The sequence below is a fragment of the Sinocyclocheilus grahami genome, unplaced genomic scaffold, assembly GCF_001515645.1.
Source record: "Sinocyclocheilus grahami isolate Dianchi unplaced genomic scaffold, SAMN03320097.WGS_v1.1 scaffold1454.1, whole genome shotgun sequence".
Lineage (NCBI taxonomy): Eukaryota > Metazoa > Chordata > Actinopteri > Cypriniformes > Cyprinidae > Sinocyclocheilus > Sinocyclocheilus grahami.
Window position 1 is genome coordinate 173,400 of NW_015506633.1, and position 12,135 is coordinate 185,534.

Here is a 12,135-nt window from a genome sequence, read left to right on the forward strand (position 1 = left end):
AGCAGTGGAGGGAAACGGTCTGGGTCGCCATGGCGCTCAGTAAGTGTAAGAACTTCATCTGGACTTTCCCGACATCAAACGCGGCCTGTGAAGTCAAACATCCGGCTTCTTAAACCCCGTGTTTAGATAATCAACATTTCTGCGTTTTGGCAACTGTAAGTTTGCGGTTGAAGCTGACAAATGATCAGACTTACAGGAAATCAGCTTTTAATTCAAATCAGATTTGCCTTTAGAGGAAATGCGATATCGCTGCTTGACATCAAACACTCATTTATTTTCCCTTCAGTTTGCTCGTAATTGCATGAACCCGCTCGAATCCTGTTTGCACAGTCATGTTGACAGTCGCTGCAGAAATGTGTCGTACATCTGGACTCGTTTTTAACTTTTACAGCTTCGCGGAAATAATGCCATTAAATGACCAGCATTACCAAATAAAACGAGTTCATCATAAACACTGCATATCTTCACACAGCGACTTCACAAAATAAACTGTGTGCATTTAATAGTGTTATTTTAGTATTTTATTTTCTACATTTGTGTTTTTATAATAATTTTAGTTGTGAGTAGTGGTCATTTTATTATTTTTGGCATTTTTTTAAAAATATGTCTATAAAAAGATTTTAGTTTTGGTTACTTTAGCATTTCAAATGAAACTAAATGTAAATGAAAAAAGTTGAAATAAAATAAGTTTATTTTTTACATTTTATTTTATTGCAGCTAATGATTTTTTTATTTTATTTAAGTCATACTTTTATGATTTTAGTTTTAGTTATGGAGAGTTTTAATTTAGTATCATTGAGATACTATTATATTTTATGTTTTCATTTACATTTTTCTTAATGTTTTAGTAATTTTGTTTTTTTTAGTGTGTGTATATATATATATATGTTTTTAGTTTGAGTTATTTTACTACTGCAACTTAAACTAAATTAAAATGAGAAATGTTACTTTGGCAACTAGTTGAAATAAAATAAGTTTATTTTTTAATATTTTATTTCAGTTAATGTTTATTTTATTTCAAATAATGACATTTTTTTAATGCTTTTAGTTACGACTATGTCTAAAAATCATACTTTTTGTTTTCATTTTAGTTTTTGATAAAATTGTTAGTATTTTTTGTTTTTGTTTGTCATTATAGTTTTATAGTTTAACGAATTTTTATTTCATTTTAGTTTAAATGATTTAGTACATCAAATGTTGTCTTTGCAACTAGCTGAAATAAAAATATTTGAATATTCTATCTTATTTCAGTTCATATTTATTTTATTGCAAGTAACAAAAGTGTTTTTTAATGGTTTTAGTTTTAGTTTTCGATAGTAACCCTGGTTCTAATCAAGTGTTTAGATGCATGTATCAGCTGTATGTACAGTACTAGTAATGTTATATATATATCACAGTACCTTCTCTGTTGTAACGGGGTTCAAGCAGGTCTGTCCAGCTGCGGTGAAGTTACAGAACACCTGGATGGCGTCAGACCTGCAGCCCAGATTTGGATCGATCCAGAACAACCCTGATCAACACAGATACAGCAAAACACTCAGTCAGTGAGCTGCAGAAAGAAATGAGTGAACGATTCAATGAAACCGTGATACACGACCATTCAAAGGTTTGAGGGAAGTACAATTAAAAAAACTTTTTTTACAAGGGTGCATTAAACTGATCAAAAGTGCCAGTAAAGACATTTATAATGTTACAGTAGATTTCTATTTCAAATAAATGCTGTTCTTCTGAACTTTCTGTTCATCTGTGAATCCTGAAAAATACAATGCATCACGGTTTCCACTAAAATATTTGTTTTCGTCATTGCTAATAATCAGAAATGTTTCTTGAGCAGCAGATCAGCATATTATACTGATTTCTGAAGATCATGTGACACTGAAGACTGCAGTAATGATGCTGAAAATACAGCTGCGCATCACAGAAATACATTACAGTTTAACAGAGATTCACATAGAAAACAGCTGTTTTAATTAGTAATAATATTTCACAAATTTTACTATATTTTTGATAAAATAAATGCAGCCTTGGTGAGCAGAAGAGACTTATTTATTATATATATATATATATATATAAACTTAATTATTCCAAACTTTTAAACGGTAGTTTATAAAAATCTAAATTAAAAGGCTAAAAGAAAACGTTTATTTTTCCCCGCTTAATAACTATTTTTATGGAAGCCCTGCCTGTGAAAACCCAGCTAAAGTCATTTTTTTGTGATTTACTGTTTTCTACATAAAATCATCCTTCATAAAGATGTAGAACATTCTGTGAAAATATAACCTTTATATCTTTAATATTGAGTGAGTAAGGCCATGTCAAAGACTGAAATCATAGTGAAATTAATGGTTGAAATCAAACTGCGATGCTTATCTCATAATTAGATTTTGAGACTTTAGTCTGGATTTCACAGACAGGGTCACATACTGTATATTTCTTGAAACTTTTGGAATCATGAAATTAATCTTAGTTAATTCATTGAATATATCAATAATCCCAGATTCTCTTAATGAAAAAAGTTTGAAAACAAGCCGCTTTGTCATAATTACTGTAAATATCTTAGCATATATTGGAGATATATATTGTATTGTACAACGAGGTGCCTTCGAGGGTTATTATTATTAATTAAAACTAAATCCACACAAAAAAACCCCAAAAACAACAACAACAAAAACATTTTTCTGACTTGAAAAATAAAGTTAAACTGAAATAAAATAATAAAATATAAAAACCCTAAACTTATTTTATTTCAGCTAGTTGCCGAGGCAATACTTCTCATTTTCATTTAATTTGTTGTACTAAAATAATAAAAAATTAATAAAAACTATATATATATATATATATATATATATATAAAATATTAAAAACCAAACCAAAAAAAAACAACAACAAAAAAACTAAAACATTCATTCAAATTAAAATAAAAACCATAAATAAATAAAATTAATGTAAAAAAAACCCACTATCAACTATTAACTCTTTCCCCGCCAGCATTTTTTTTAAAAGTTGCCAGCCACCTGTCAGCGATTTTGATGATTTTCACTCAAATTTGATGGCCTCCAGTATATTTTGCTGTATGAATATTTGAATATGCAATACACCAAAATAAAGATCAGAGCCTCTACTTTTAAACAAAAAAAACAGTTTTATTCTAGCCTAAAGCAGTCTTTTCTTTATCAACACTTGAATATAGGTAGGTTTCATAAAAATGCATAATTTTGAGCAAAAAGGTGAGAAAATCACATTTTTATCAAAAACTACATCTGGATGATATTCAGTACGATTATCAAAGTATAAATCCAGTAAATCGCTTCCATCAACGCCTCCAAAGCTTGCACAGACTTATTCCTGGATCAACAGTTTACTCCGTAACATTATGCAGTTTTCATTTATATGCTTTAAAAAGCATGATTTCAGCGAGATAAACATGATAATCAGAACCAAAACAGATGTTTTTAGCAGATAAGAGCTGTAAAGGAAAAGGGGGCAGGGAGCAGCAGCTCATTTGCATTTAAAGAGACAGGCCCGAAAAACAGCATGTTTCTGCTTCCACTCAAAATAGGCACTTTCAAAATGATAGAATAAATGATCTGTGGGGTATTTTGAGCTGAAACTTCACAGACACATTCTGGGGACACCAGAGACTTATATTACATATTGTAAAAAGGGGCATAATATGTCTCCTTTAAAAGACGAGATAACTTGTCAATGGCGGGGAAAGAGTTAAAAAAAACTAGTATCTCAATGACTCTGAAATAGCACAGCTTGGAGTCAGAGAGGTGGAGGTTAGTTTAAACACACCGTCGCTCATCGTGTGTCTGCAGTCCAGCAGGTCTCTGCAGAAGCGGGCCGGGTTTTCTCTCGTTCCCAGCGGCGTTTTCATGCTGTCGATGACGCTGCTCAGATACCGCAGCGTCCTGAAGATCTCAGCGCTCCGCTCGGTTTGAGACGCGTCTGTGTTCTGGTAACTCTGAGAGCAGAGAAAACATCTCAGCAAGAATACAATGAAAGCGCTTTGCAGATTTTTAGTTGTTCTTCACGAGTGCACAACTTTCAGGAAGCAATCTAAAAGTCTTCACCTCCAGCTCTAGAGGTGCACTGGACTCCATCAGCGCTTGGACGTCCATACTGACGCGTATCTGTGAGACGAGAAAAAGATGAGTATCACTCAGACGACAAAGAAACAACCTCAAAGAACCTTCCAGCACATCTTTTATATTCCAGTAGTATGTGTCCTTGAAGATTACAAAGGTCAGGTTTACTTAACATGATTGCATCAGTGTCTCAGCAATGGATGCTCTGCAGTGAATGGGTGCCGTCAGAATGAGAGACTGATAAAAACATCACAATAATCCACAGCACTCCAGTCCATCAGTTAACATCTGGAGAAGACAAACGCTGAAACAAAACCAGCATTAAGACGTTTTAAACTAAAATATGAGTCCATAATCCATAATAATGCTTCCTCCAGTGAAAAAGTGCATCTGCTGTTGTCTCTCACATCAAAATCCAGCTACATGTTTGTTTCAAGCTGTTTAAACGCTGCTTGATCTGTGCAGATTTCTCTCCTGATTCACACCAGAACACTGACTCACTGGAGGAAACACTATTATGGATTATAGACTCAATCTATTTTAGTTAAAAAACTTCTTAATGCTGGATTAGTTTCAGCTTTTGTCTTCTCCAGATGTTAACTGATGGACTGGAGTGCTGTGGATTATTGTGATGTTTTTATCAGACTCTCGTTCTGACGGCACCCATTCACTGCAGAGCATCCATTGCTGAGACACTGATGCAATGCTACATTTCTCCAAACCTGATGAAGAAACAAACTCATCCTAATCTTGGATGGCCTGAGGGTGAGAACATTTTCAGCAAATTTTCATTTTTGGGTGAACTGTTCCTTTAAATCAATATACATTTACATGAGAAACAAAATGACAGAAGATATTGAGTCTTGTTTTATGAAAAATGTATCATAATTAAGTGACTTTATTCTTAAAACAAGAAAAAAAAATGGGGTAAGAACAATAAACTTTGTTTTCCCTTTAAACTAAGTTTATTTTTCAGACTCCATTGGCAGATATTTGTTCTTGATTTAAGCATAAAGTCACTTCACTTTCAGAACGTTTTTTCAGTAAACAGAACTAAATACAAGTCATTTTGTTTCTCAAGATTTAAGAATGTTTAGATATTTGCACTGGAAAATGGCACAAAACTTCTTGATGCATTAGATAAAAGTTTCTGCCAAATGCATGAATGTAAATGCAAAATAATAACACGTGCATATGTTTAACGAGTGCAATTACACAATTACAGTGAGCTGTGAGTAAGATGATCTTACCGATGGGCCGGGTAAACCTGGAGGCCCCTGTCAAAAAACACAGAATATAAACATTCATATTTTATCATATAATACACTAACCCTAATGCATGTCTGTAGCCAAATTATAAAGCTATGGTTAGGCCTTAACAAATGCATGAATAAAAAAAACAAACATTCTTATTAATACAGAATCAACGTTAAAAATGATTATATTTTTTACTATTCTGTAGTGTGATAATGTGTAAAGTACCTGTGGCCCTGGACTGCCCTGCGGCCCCTGAGGCCCCTGTGCAAAGAGATCATCAAACATTTCCATTCAGTCATTTATCTACAACATTTATCCAAACTTACAAGCAAACGGTTTATCTAGAGCTTCAGTCCTCCTGCTGTAACCTCAGATGAAACTCAGACGATATCTGAATGAGATTATTGACTTTCTGGTTTGGAAATGTTATGCTTACGCTTATACATTTTGTATTTCCAAATCAGAAATGCAATAAATCAAGTAACATCACAATATGACTTGATAAAATAATATGCGGCCTAAACTAGTGTCATGATGAGGGTTTTTTTCTGAAAATAAACCAAACTATTAAAAAATATTTTAGTTAATTTAAATACAGCTGAAATTAAATAAAATATAAAATTTAGATTAAAAACCAAATAAAATTGAAACAGACGGAAATAAATTAAACCTAACACTGAATTAAAACTAAAACTGAACTAAAAATAAAACATAAATAGTAATATTTAAAAAAGAAAAAAACAGTAATAAAAATGTCAAAAGCACTTAAAATGATACTTTTTTTTTTTTAATGAAAATAGTTAATTTAAATACAGCTGAAATTAAATAAAATATAAAATTTAGATTAAAAACCAAATAAAATTGAAACAGACGGAAATAAATTAAACCTAACACTGAATTAAAACTAAAACTGAACTAAAAATAAAACATAAATAGTAATATTTAAAAAAGAAAAAAACAGTAATAAAAATGTCAAAAGCACTTAAAATTATAAAAAAAATTTTTTTTATGAAAATATAAAATATAAAAACAAAAGCCAATTTAAAATATTAATATAAGTATAAAAACATATCAATCATAATAAAATAACACTGGAGCAAACATTATCCAAAATCATTTGGATTCCAAAATTAAATGCAAAAATAAATAGTTTACCAAAAAAAAAGAAAAAAAAGACAATTCTGTCACGATTTACTTCCTCACTCAGAGCTATCATATGATTTCAGATGTAAAATATCATGCATGGATGTCTTTTATGCTGCTTATGGTGTTATTTTTGCAGACTGTCTGTATAAATCATCATCCACAATGTTTCATCATATGCACAACAAAAAAGACAAAAAACATTTACAGCTTCAAAACAATATAAAGTAATTGTGAATGACCACAGTTTTAGTTTTGTATGCACTGTCCCTTTAAGTAAAGAATATCTGAGCTCTGATCAGGGTTATTATCATTAAATAAAACTAAAACTATATATATATATATATATTAAAAAAATCCATTACTTGAAACAAAATAAAGGTTAACTGAAATAAAATAAAAAATTTGAACTTCTCAAGTTGCCAAGGCAACATTTCTCATTTTCATTTAGTTTAACTTGAAATACTAAAATAACTAAAACTGAAATAAAAGATTTATATATATATGTATATCCGTCATATGTATATACTGTATATATATAACAAAAACTAATAAAAAAAAACGCACAACAACATTTAAACTACAATTAAAGTAAAAACAGAAAATAGAAAAATAAAATCTAACTAAAAATATTCCCAAAACCATAATAGTATCTCATTGGTATTATAAAACGGAGAGTTTCGGTCCTTGATTCTGATTGGCTGAGCCGCGTTCAAAGCTGTTGTAAATTACTCTATAAATACACACCTTTGTTAACGTTTGTGTGTTGCTCGGCAAAAACTTTGTAGCAACCACAACTGTTTCTGAGGAGCTACATTGTTTGGTGGAAGAATACTGTTTTTATTAATATCATTACACTTTATTTGCTCTGCTTTATTCTGTGAAACCTTACTACGTATATGGAATAACCGTTTTATAAAAGCAATAATCCCCGTGAAGCCATGGTTTACAGTGAATTTATAACCGCTAAGGGTTTTTTTTGTCGTGCCTAACAACGCCCCTTAGCTGTTATAAATTCACTGTAAACCACGGCTTCACGGGGATTATTGCTTTAGTAAAACAGCACTGGTCTGAGTTCAAGCGGATGCTGTGTGGTGTGTGACGGAGCGCTGGCGCCTCCACAGGTCGCCGCAGGTACTGCAGCCCATCACTGCGTACGAGCTGATGTCAGACGGTTTATCCTCTCTGTTCCGTGCGAGGAGTTTATACAGACGCTGTTACACAACCGTTACACAAGAACAAGCGGATATTTCATTAGAGGAGCGGAAAAGCTCCTGATGATGAAGAGCTTTGTGATCTGGCAGCAGACTAAACACAGTGCTGTGAAATATGACGAGCGCATCTTACCATCTCTCCACGGCTTCCTTTAGGTCCTCTGGCACCCTGAGAAAGCATCGAACACATCCGTTATCTGACATTCATCAGGCGCCGGATTGTAAGTCCAGCAGTAACAAGCATGTCATAAACACAGAAATGAAATACTTACAGGCTTCCCCAGCGGACCGATCATTCCCACCGGACCGACAGGACCAGAGAAACCCTGAAACACACGCAGAGACACGACTGAGACGCGTTAGATGACAGCAGATGCTTACATTCACATGTATTTAGAGACGAGACGAGACGAGACTGACCAGAACTCCCGCCGGCCCTTTGAGTCCAGGAATACCAGTGAATCCTAGATCTCCGTTCGGACCCTGAAACACAGAGAAAGATGCACTTAACATCTATTTTCAGACGCTGACTGAAAGAGCGATTCGTTATTTAGACAGTATGAAGTGCGTCTCGAGTTTGTGAACTTGTGAAATGAGGTATACGTGAATATTATACATTGTGGAGTAATTTTAGTAACAGAAATACTCATAGAAGTAACAAACAACAAATCACATGGGTACATTAGTGATCTCCATTTTGTTATTATAAAAAACAAAAAATAAATACATAATTTAAAAACAATACATTTTAAGCCAATACAAGCTAATATACATATATGTATTAATATTTATTTGTGTGTAGATTACAGTAAATTAAAGAAATAATTTAAATAATAAAAAATTTTTTTTAATAGATGGATAAATAAGTCTAATTAAATAATTAAAATATAATTTAAATTATATTAAATAATTTTAATTGCATTTTATTTTAAATTTAATTCAGTTTTGACAATATGGGACCTTTAATGTTGAACACTAACCTTGGGTCCCGGAAACCCCTGGAGTCCCAGCATGCCTGCGTCTCCCACCTCACCCTGCAGGAAAAAACAGAAAACTGGCTCACCATCCAGACTTCAACAACTTCATGTACTCACACTTTTCCCTCTTTATTCTGGGCTGATCCTGTCTGTGTTTCTGGCATGATTTCACTGACTTTCATCTTCAAGTGCCTATAATTCTAAGTCAATATCCACAGTCGCACATGTTCATTCATTCATACACGGCCTGTAAGATGATATTCCCGCTCCGGACGCTCGGAATTCCAGCTCGCTTTCGGCCTTTATTGTGTTTTCCTGAGTTACGTAAGAAAGTGGAGCAGCTCATTTGTCTCATGTTCACTCAACGATCTGCTTACCATCATTCAACCTCTTACATAAGAGACCCGCTGACTTTTAGACCAACTCCAGGAAAAAACCCCTGGATTTATGATAATCCGTCACAAGAACGGAGTCAGATGAACAATTCTTTTGGTAGAAAAATAAATAAATAATTCACATGATATCAGGTTCAATCAGATTCAGCTGTTATTTTAGTATCGTTGATATATGTATACAGTTACAGTTTTTGTTAATATTTTGAATTAGATTTTATATTTCCATTTTCTGTTTTCACTTTAATTTGAGTTAGTTTTAGTAATTTTTTTTATATGTGTAAAGTTTCTTTCTATTTATTTAGTATTATTTATTTTAGTACTTCAAGATAAACATAATGAAAATGTTATTTTAAAATCTATTTTGTTTCAAGCAACAAAAATGTTTTTTTCTGGTTTTAGTTTTGGTTAACCACATTCATACGCAGTTTTAAAATTAAATTGGATTAAAACCAAATTAAAATAACAGTCTGATTCAATTTCAAGCAATTCTTCCTCATCATATATTTGAACAATTATTACATATTTAATAAATTAAAAAAATATATATTTATAATTTTACATTTTTAAACATATATACTTAAATATTCAAATATTTTTTATATTTGTTCACAAAAAGAGCAATTTCTAGCATAACTAGAAAAATGTATACTCTTAACAAAAATTCTTCACAAGACTTTATACATTTATTTATGAAACTTTACAAAACTTTTTTTTATACCTTTGAGTTTCCCTCAAAGCACACAAACATGATCTTGCACATTTGCACATTATTGGCTGAACTTTACATGGCTTAAAAAAAGCATTATTGTGAGACAACGGTACAGTGATACAGTGCTAGTTTAATATTACTAATTTACTATGATAGTATTTATTAATATTTTGAATTCGATTTTTTCTTTTCTTTTCATTTTCAGTTTAATTTTAGTTAAAGTCTTAGTACGTTTTTGTGTATTTTTGTCATTTTTATTATTGTTGTTATTATTATTTTGATTGATTGATTTATTTTAATATGTCCATATGGGATTTATTAATTTTTATTTAAGTTTTAGTTATTTTAGACTGTAAACTAAAGGAAAATGTTGCTTTGGACACAAAAAATAAAGATAAAATTAAAAATATTAAAATAATTTATACATTTTATTTCAGTTAATGTTTATTTTATTTCAAATAACAAAAATAAATGGTTTTAGTTTTAGTTAACTATAATAACCACACATAATCTAGCATGCAACCATGATATTTTCATGCTATATACACCATACTACAGTTACATCTCATGGTAAAGCATGGTAATACCATGGTACCTTTCAGTAATTGTGGCCTAAACGATGTGACGGTCAGATAATGATGGCTGATGGGAGGTTGAGTAAATACATAAATGACGACACTCACTGGTTCTCCTTTGGCACCTTGCTCTCCCTTCACGCCTTGGTCTCCCACCGCCCCCTCCATGCCTTTAGCACCCGCCGGTCCTCCGTCGCCCGGTAAACCCATCTCGCCCTGCAGAGGTCAAAGGTCAAGGGTGCAAAGTAATGCGTACTGCATACTGTAGAACAGGGGTGCCCAAATTCGGTCCTGGAGGGCCGGTGTCCTGAAGAGTTTAGCTCCAACCCCAATTAAACACACCTGAACCAGCTAATCAAGCTCTTACTAGACAAACTAGAAACTTGAAGGCAAGTGTGTTGAGGCAAGTTGGAGCTAAACTCTGCAGGACACCGGCCCTCCAGGACCGAGTTTGGGCACCCCTGCTGTAGTATATATTGTGTGTGCTGCACATGTTGTCGTATATAATACATTATCAAAGTAATACAAAGAAACCAAAGGAAGAATTTGAGGTTTTTGACCTTTGACCCCGTTGGCCCTCTCTCTCCGACGACACCGGGAAGTCCAAGCTCGCTCCGCGGGCCAGGAAGTCCCGCCCTCCCTTCCAGACCGGTATCGCCGCGCTGACCCTGCACACACGCGTCAATCAAAGCAGCAGCCAATCAGAGCTGAGTATAGAATCTAAAACATTGCTCAACACAATTCCTGTAAAACATTTTGCACAAAACATGCATAAGCGTCAATTCATATTGCGTGAAGAGTAAACGCAAGCTCCAAGCTATAATTTGACATCAGCCGTTAAATGACAGATAAAACACAAACTGAACTGATCGATGGCTTTGCATGTCGGTCAGATGAATTTCCTCACACGCTTTAATGTGCCAAAACCAAGACAAGGTTTTCATTGTGGAGAATAAACACATAAAAAGAGCCGGAATGAGAATGAACTGATGAATAACAGCGCTGGCTCTGGGATTCGTCTGTAAGAGCTTATGAGTGTAACGTCAAACACAGAGACGGACCGAATGAAACACACAGCTTTAATCGAATGATGTTTACAGAAAGAAATAGTGAGAGAGACACTATAAAATACCACTATAAAACAACACTGGATTCTTTGAAGTCCATTTTAGCGAATCAGCAGGTGACAAGGCTACGTTCACTTTGAAAAGACGTGCTAGCTGAGAGGAGTTTCATCCAAGCTGACTAAAAGTGATCGAGGATGGATAATTTCGACGAACTTGATGAACCTGTGATATCTTCTTCAGGGTGAAGAAGGAAAATAAAAGCTGAAACTTTTTCACGGAAGCTTGCAAAAGCAGCGCGTTACAATGGTGAGGGAAAAGCTCTGTGTACTGCGTGTAATCACATCCATACAGTTTATGATCACAACAACAACAACGTTTGTCAGGCGTCTACATCGTCATCTGAGGAGATTACAAAGATTAAGCCAGTGTTTTTTTTAACTCTAAAACAGGAAATGTGGAGTTATCTGCTTTTGCTATAAAACAAACTTTTAATATGTAAAAAAAAAAACTTTCAATGAACTTTAATTTTGTAAATTATCTGTATTTAAGTTATTATTATTAATCAAAACAACCCAATTGCAGTTTCATTGACATTACTTGGAATGTGCAATAAAAAATTTTTATCGGTTTATCGGTAGTTATCGGTTTTTGCAAATGAACTCTTCATATGTATATATATATATATATATATATATATTATATATATA

At 33.1% G+C, this 12,135-nt stretch overlaps 2 protein-coding genes across 2 annotated transcripts in view; both read right to left on the bottom strand.

Moving 5' to 3' along the window:
* Positions 1-11,023, bottom strand: part of col24a1 (collagen type XXIV alpha 1) — a 19,924-nt gene extending 8,901 nt beyond the window's left edge. The window contains exons 1-11 of the mRNA XM_016256642.1: positions 10,922-11,023; positions 10,470-10,577; positions 8,686-8,739; positions 8,126-8,188; positions 7,978-8,031; positions 7,839-7,874; positions 5,574-5,609; positions 5,342-5,368; positions 4,077-4,136; positions 3,799-3,967; positions 1,401-1,510 (exon numbers count right to left, since the gene is read on the bottom strand). Coding sequence (XP_016112128.1) covers positions 1,401-1,510; positions 3,799-3,967; positions 4,077-4,136; positions 5,342-5,368; positions 5,574-5,609; positions 7,839-7,874; positions 7,978-8,031; positions 8,126-8,188; positions 8,686-8,739; positions 10,470-10,571 — 711 coding nt within the window. The 5' untranslated portion in view covers positions 10,572-10,577; positions 10,922-11,023. The remainder of the gene's footprint in view (positions 1-1,400; positions 1,511-3,798; positions 3,968-4,076; positions 4,137-5,341; positions 5,369-5,573; positions 5,610-7,838; positions 7,875-7,977; positions 8,032-8,125; positions 8,189-8,685; positions 8,740-10,469; positions 10,578-10,921) is intronic.
* A 792-nt stretch (positions 11,024-11,815) lies between these two features.
* LOC107570406 (collagen alpha-1(XXIV) chain-like) overlaps positions 11,816-12,135 on the bottom strand; it is a 14,816-nt gene continuing 14,496 nt past the window's right edge. The window contains exon 15 of the mRNA XM_016256638.1: positions 11,816-11,827. Within this exon, the coding sequence (XP_016112124.1) occupies positions 11,816-11,827 (12 nt within the window). The remainder of the gene's footprint in view (positions 11,828-12,135) is intronic.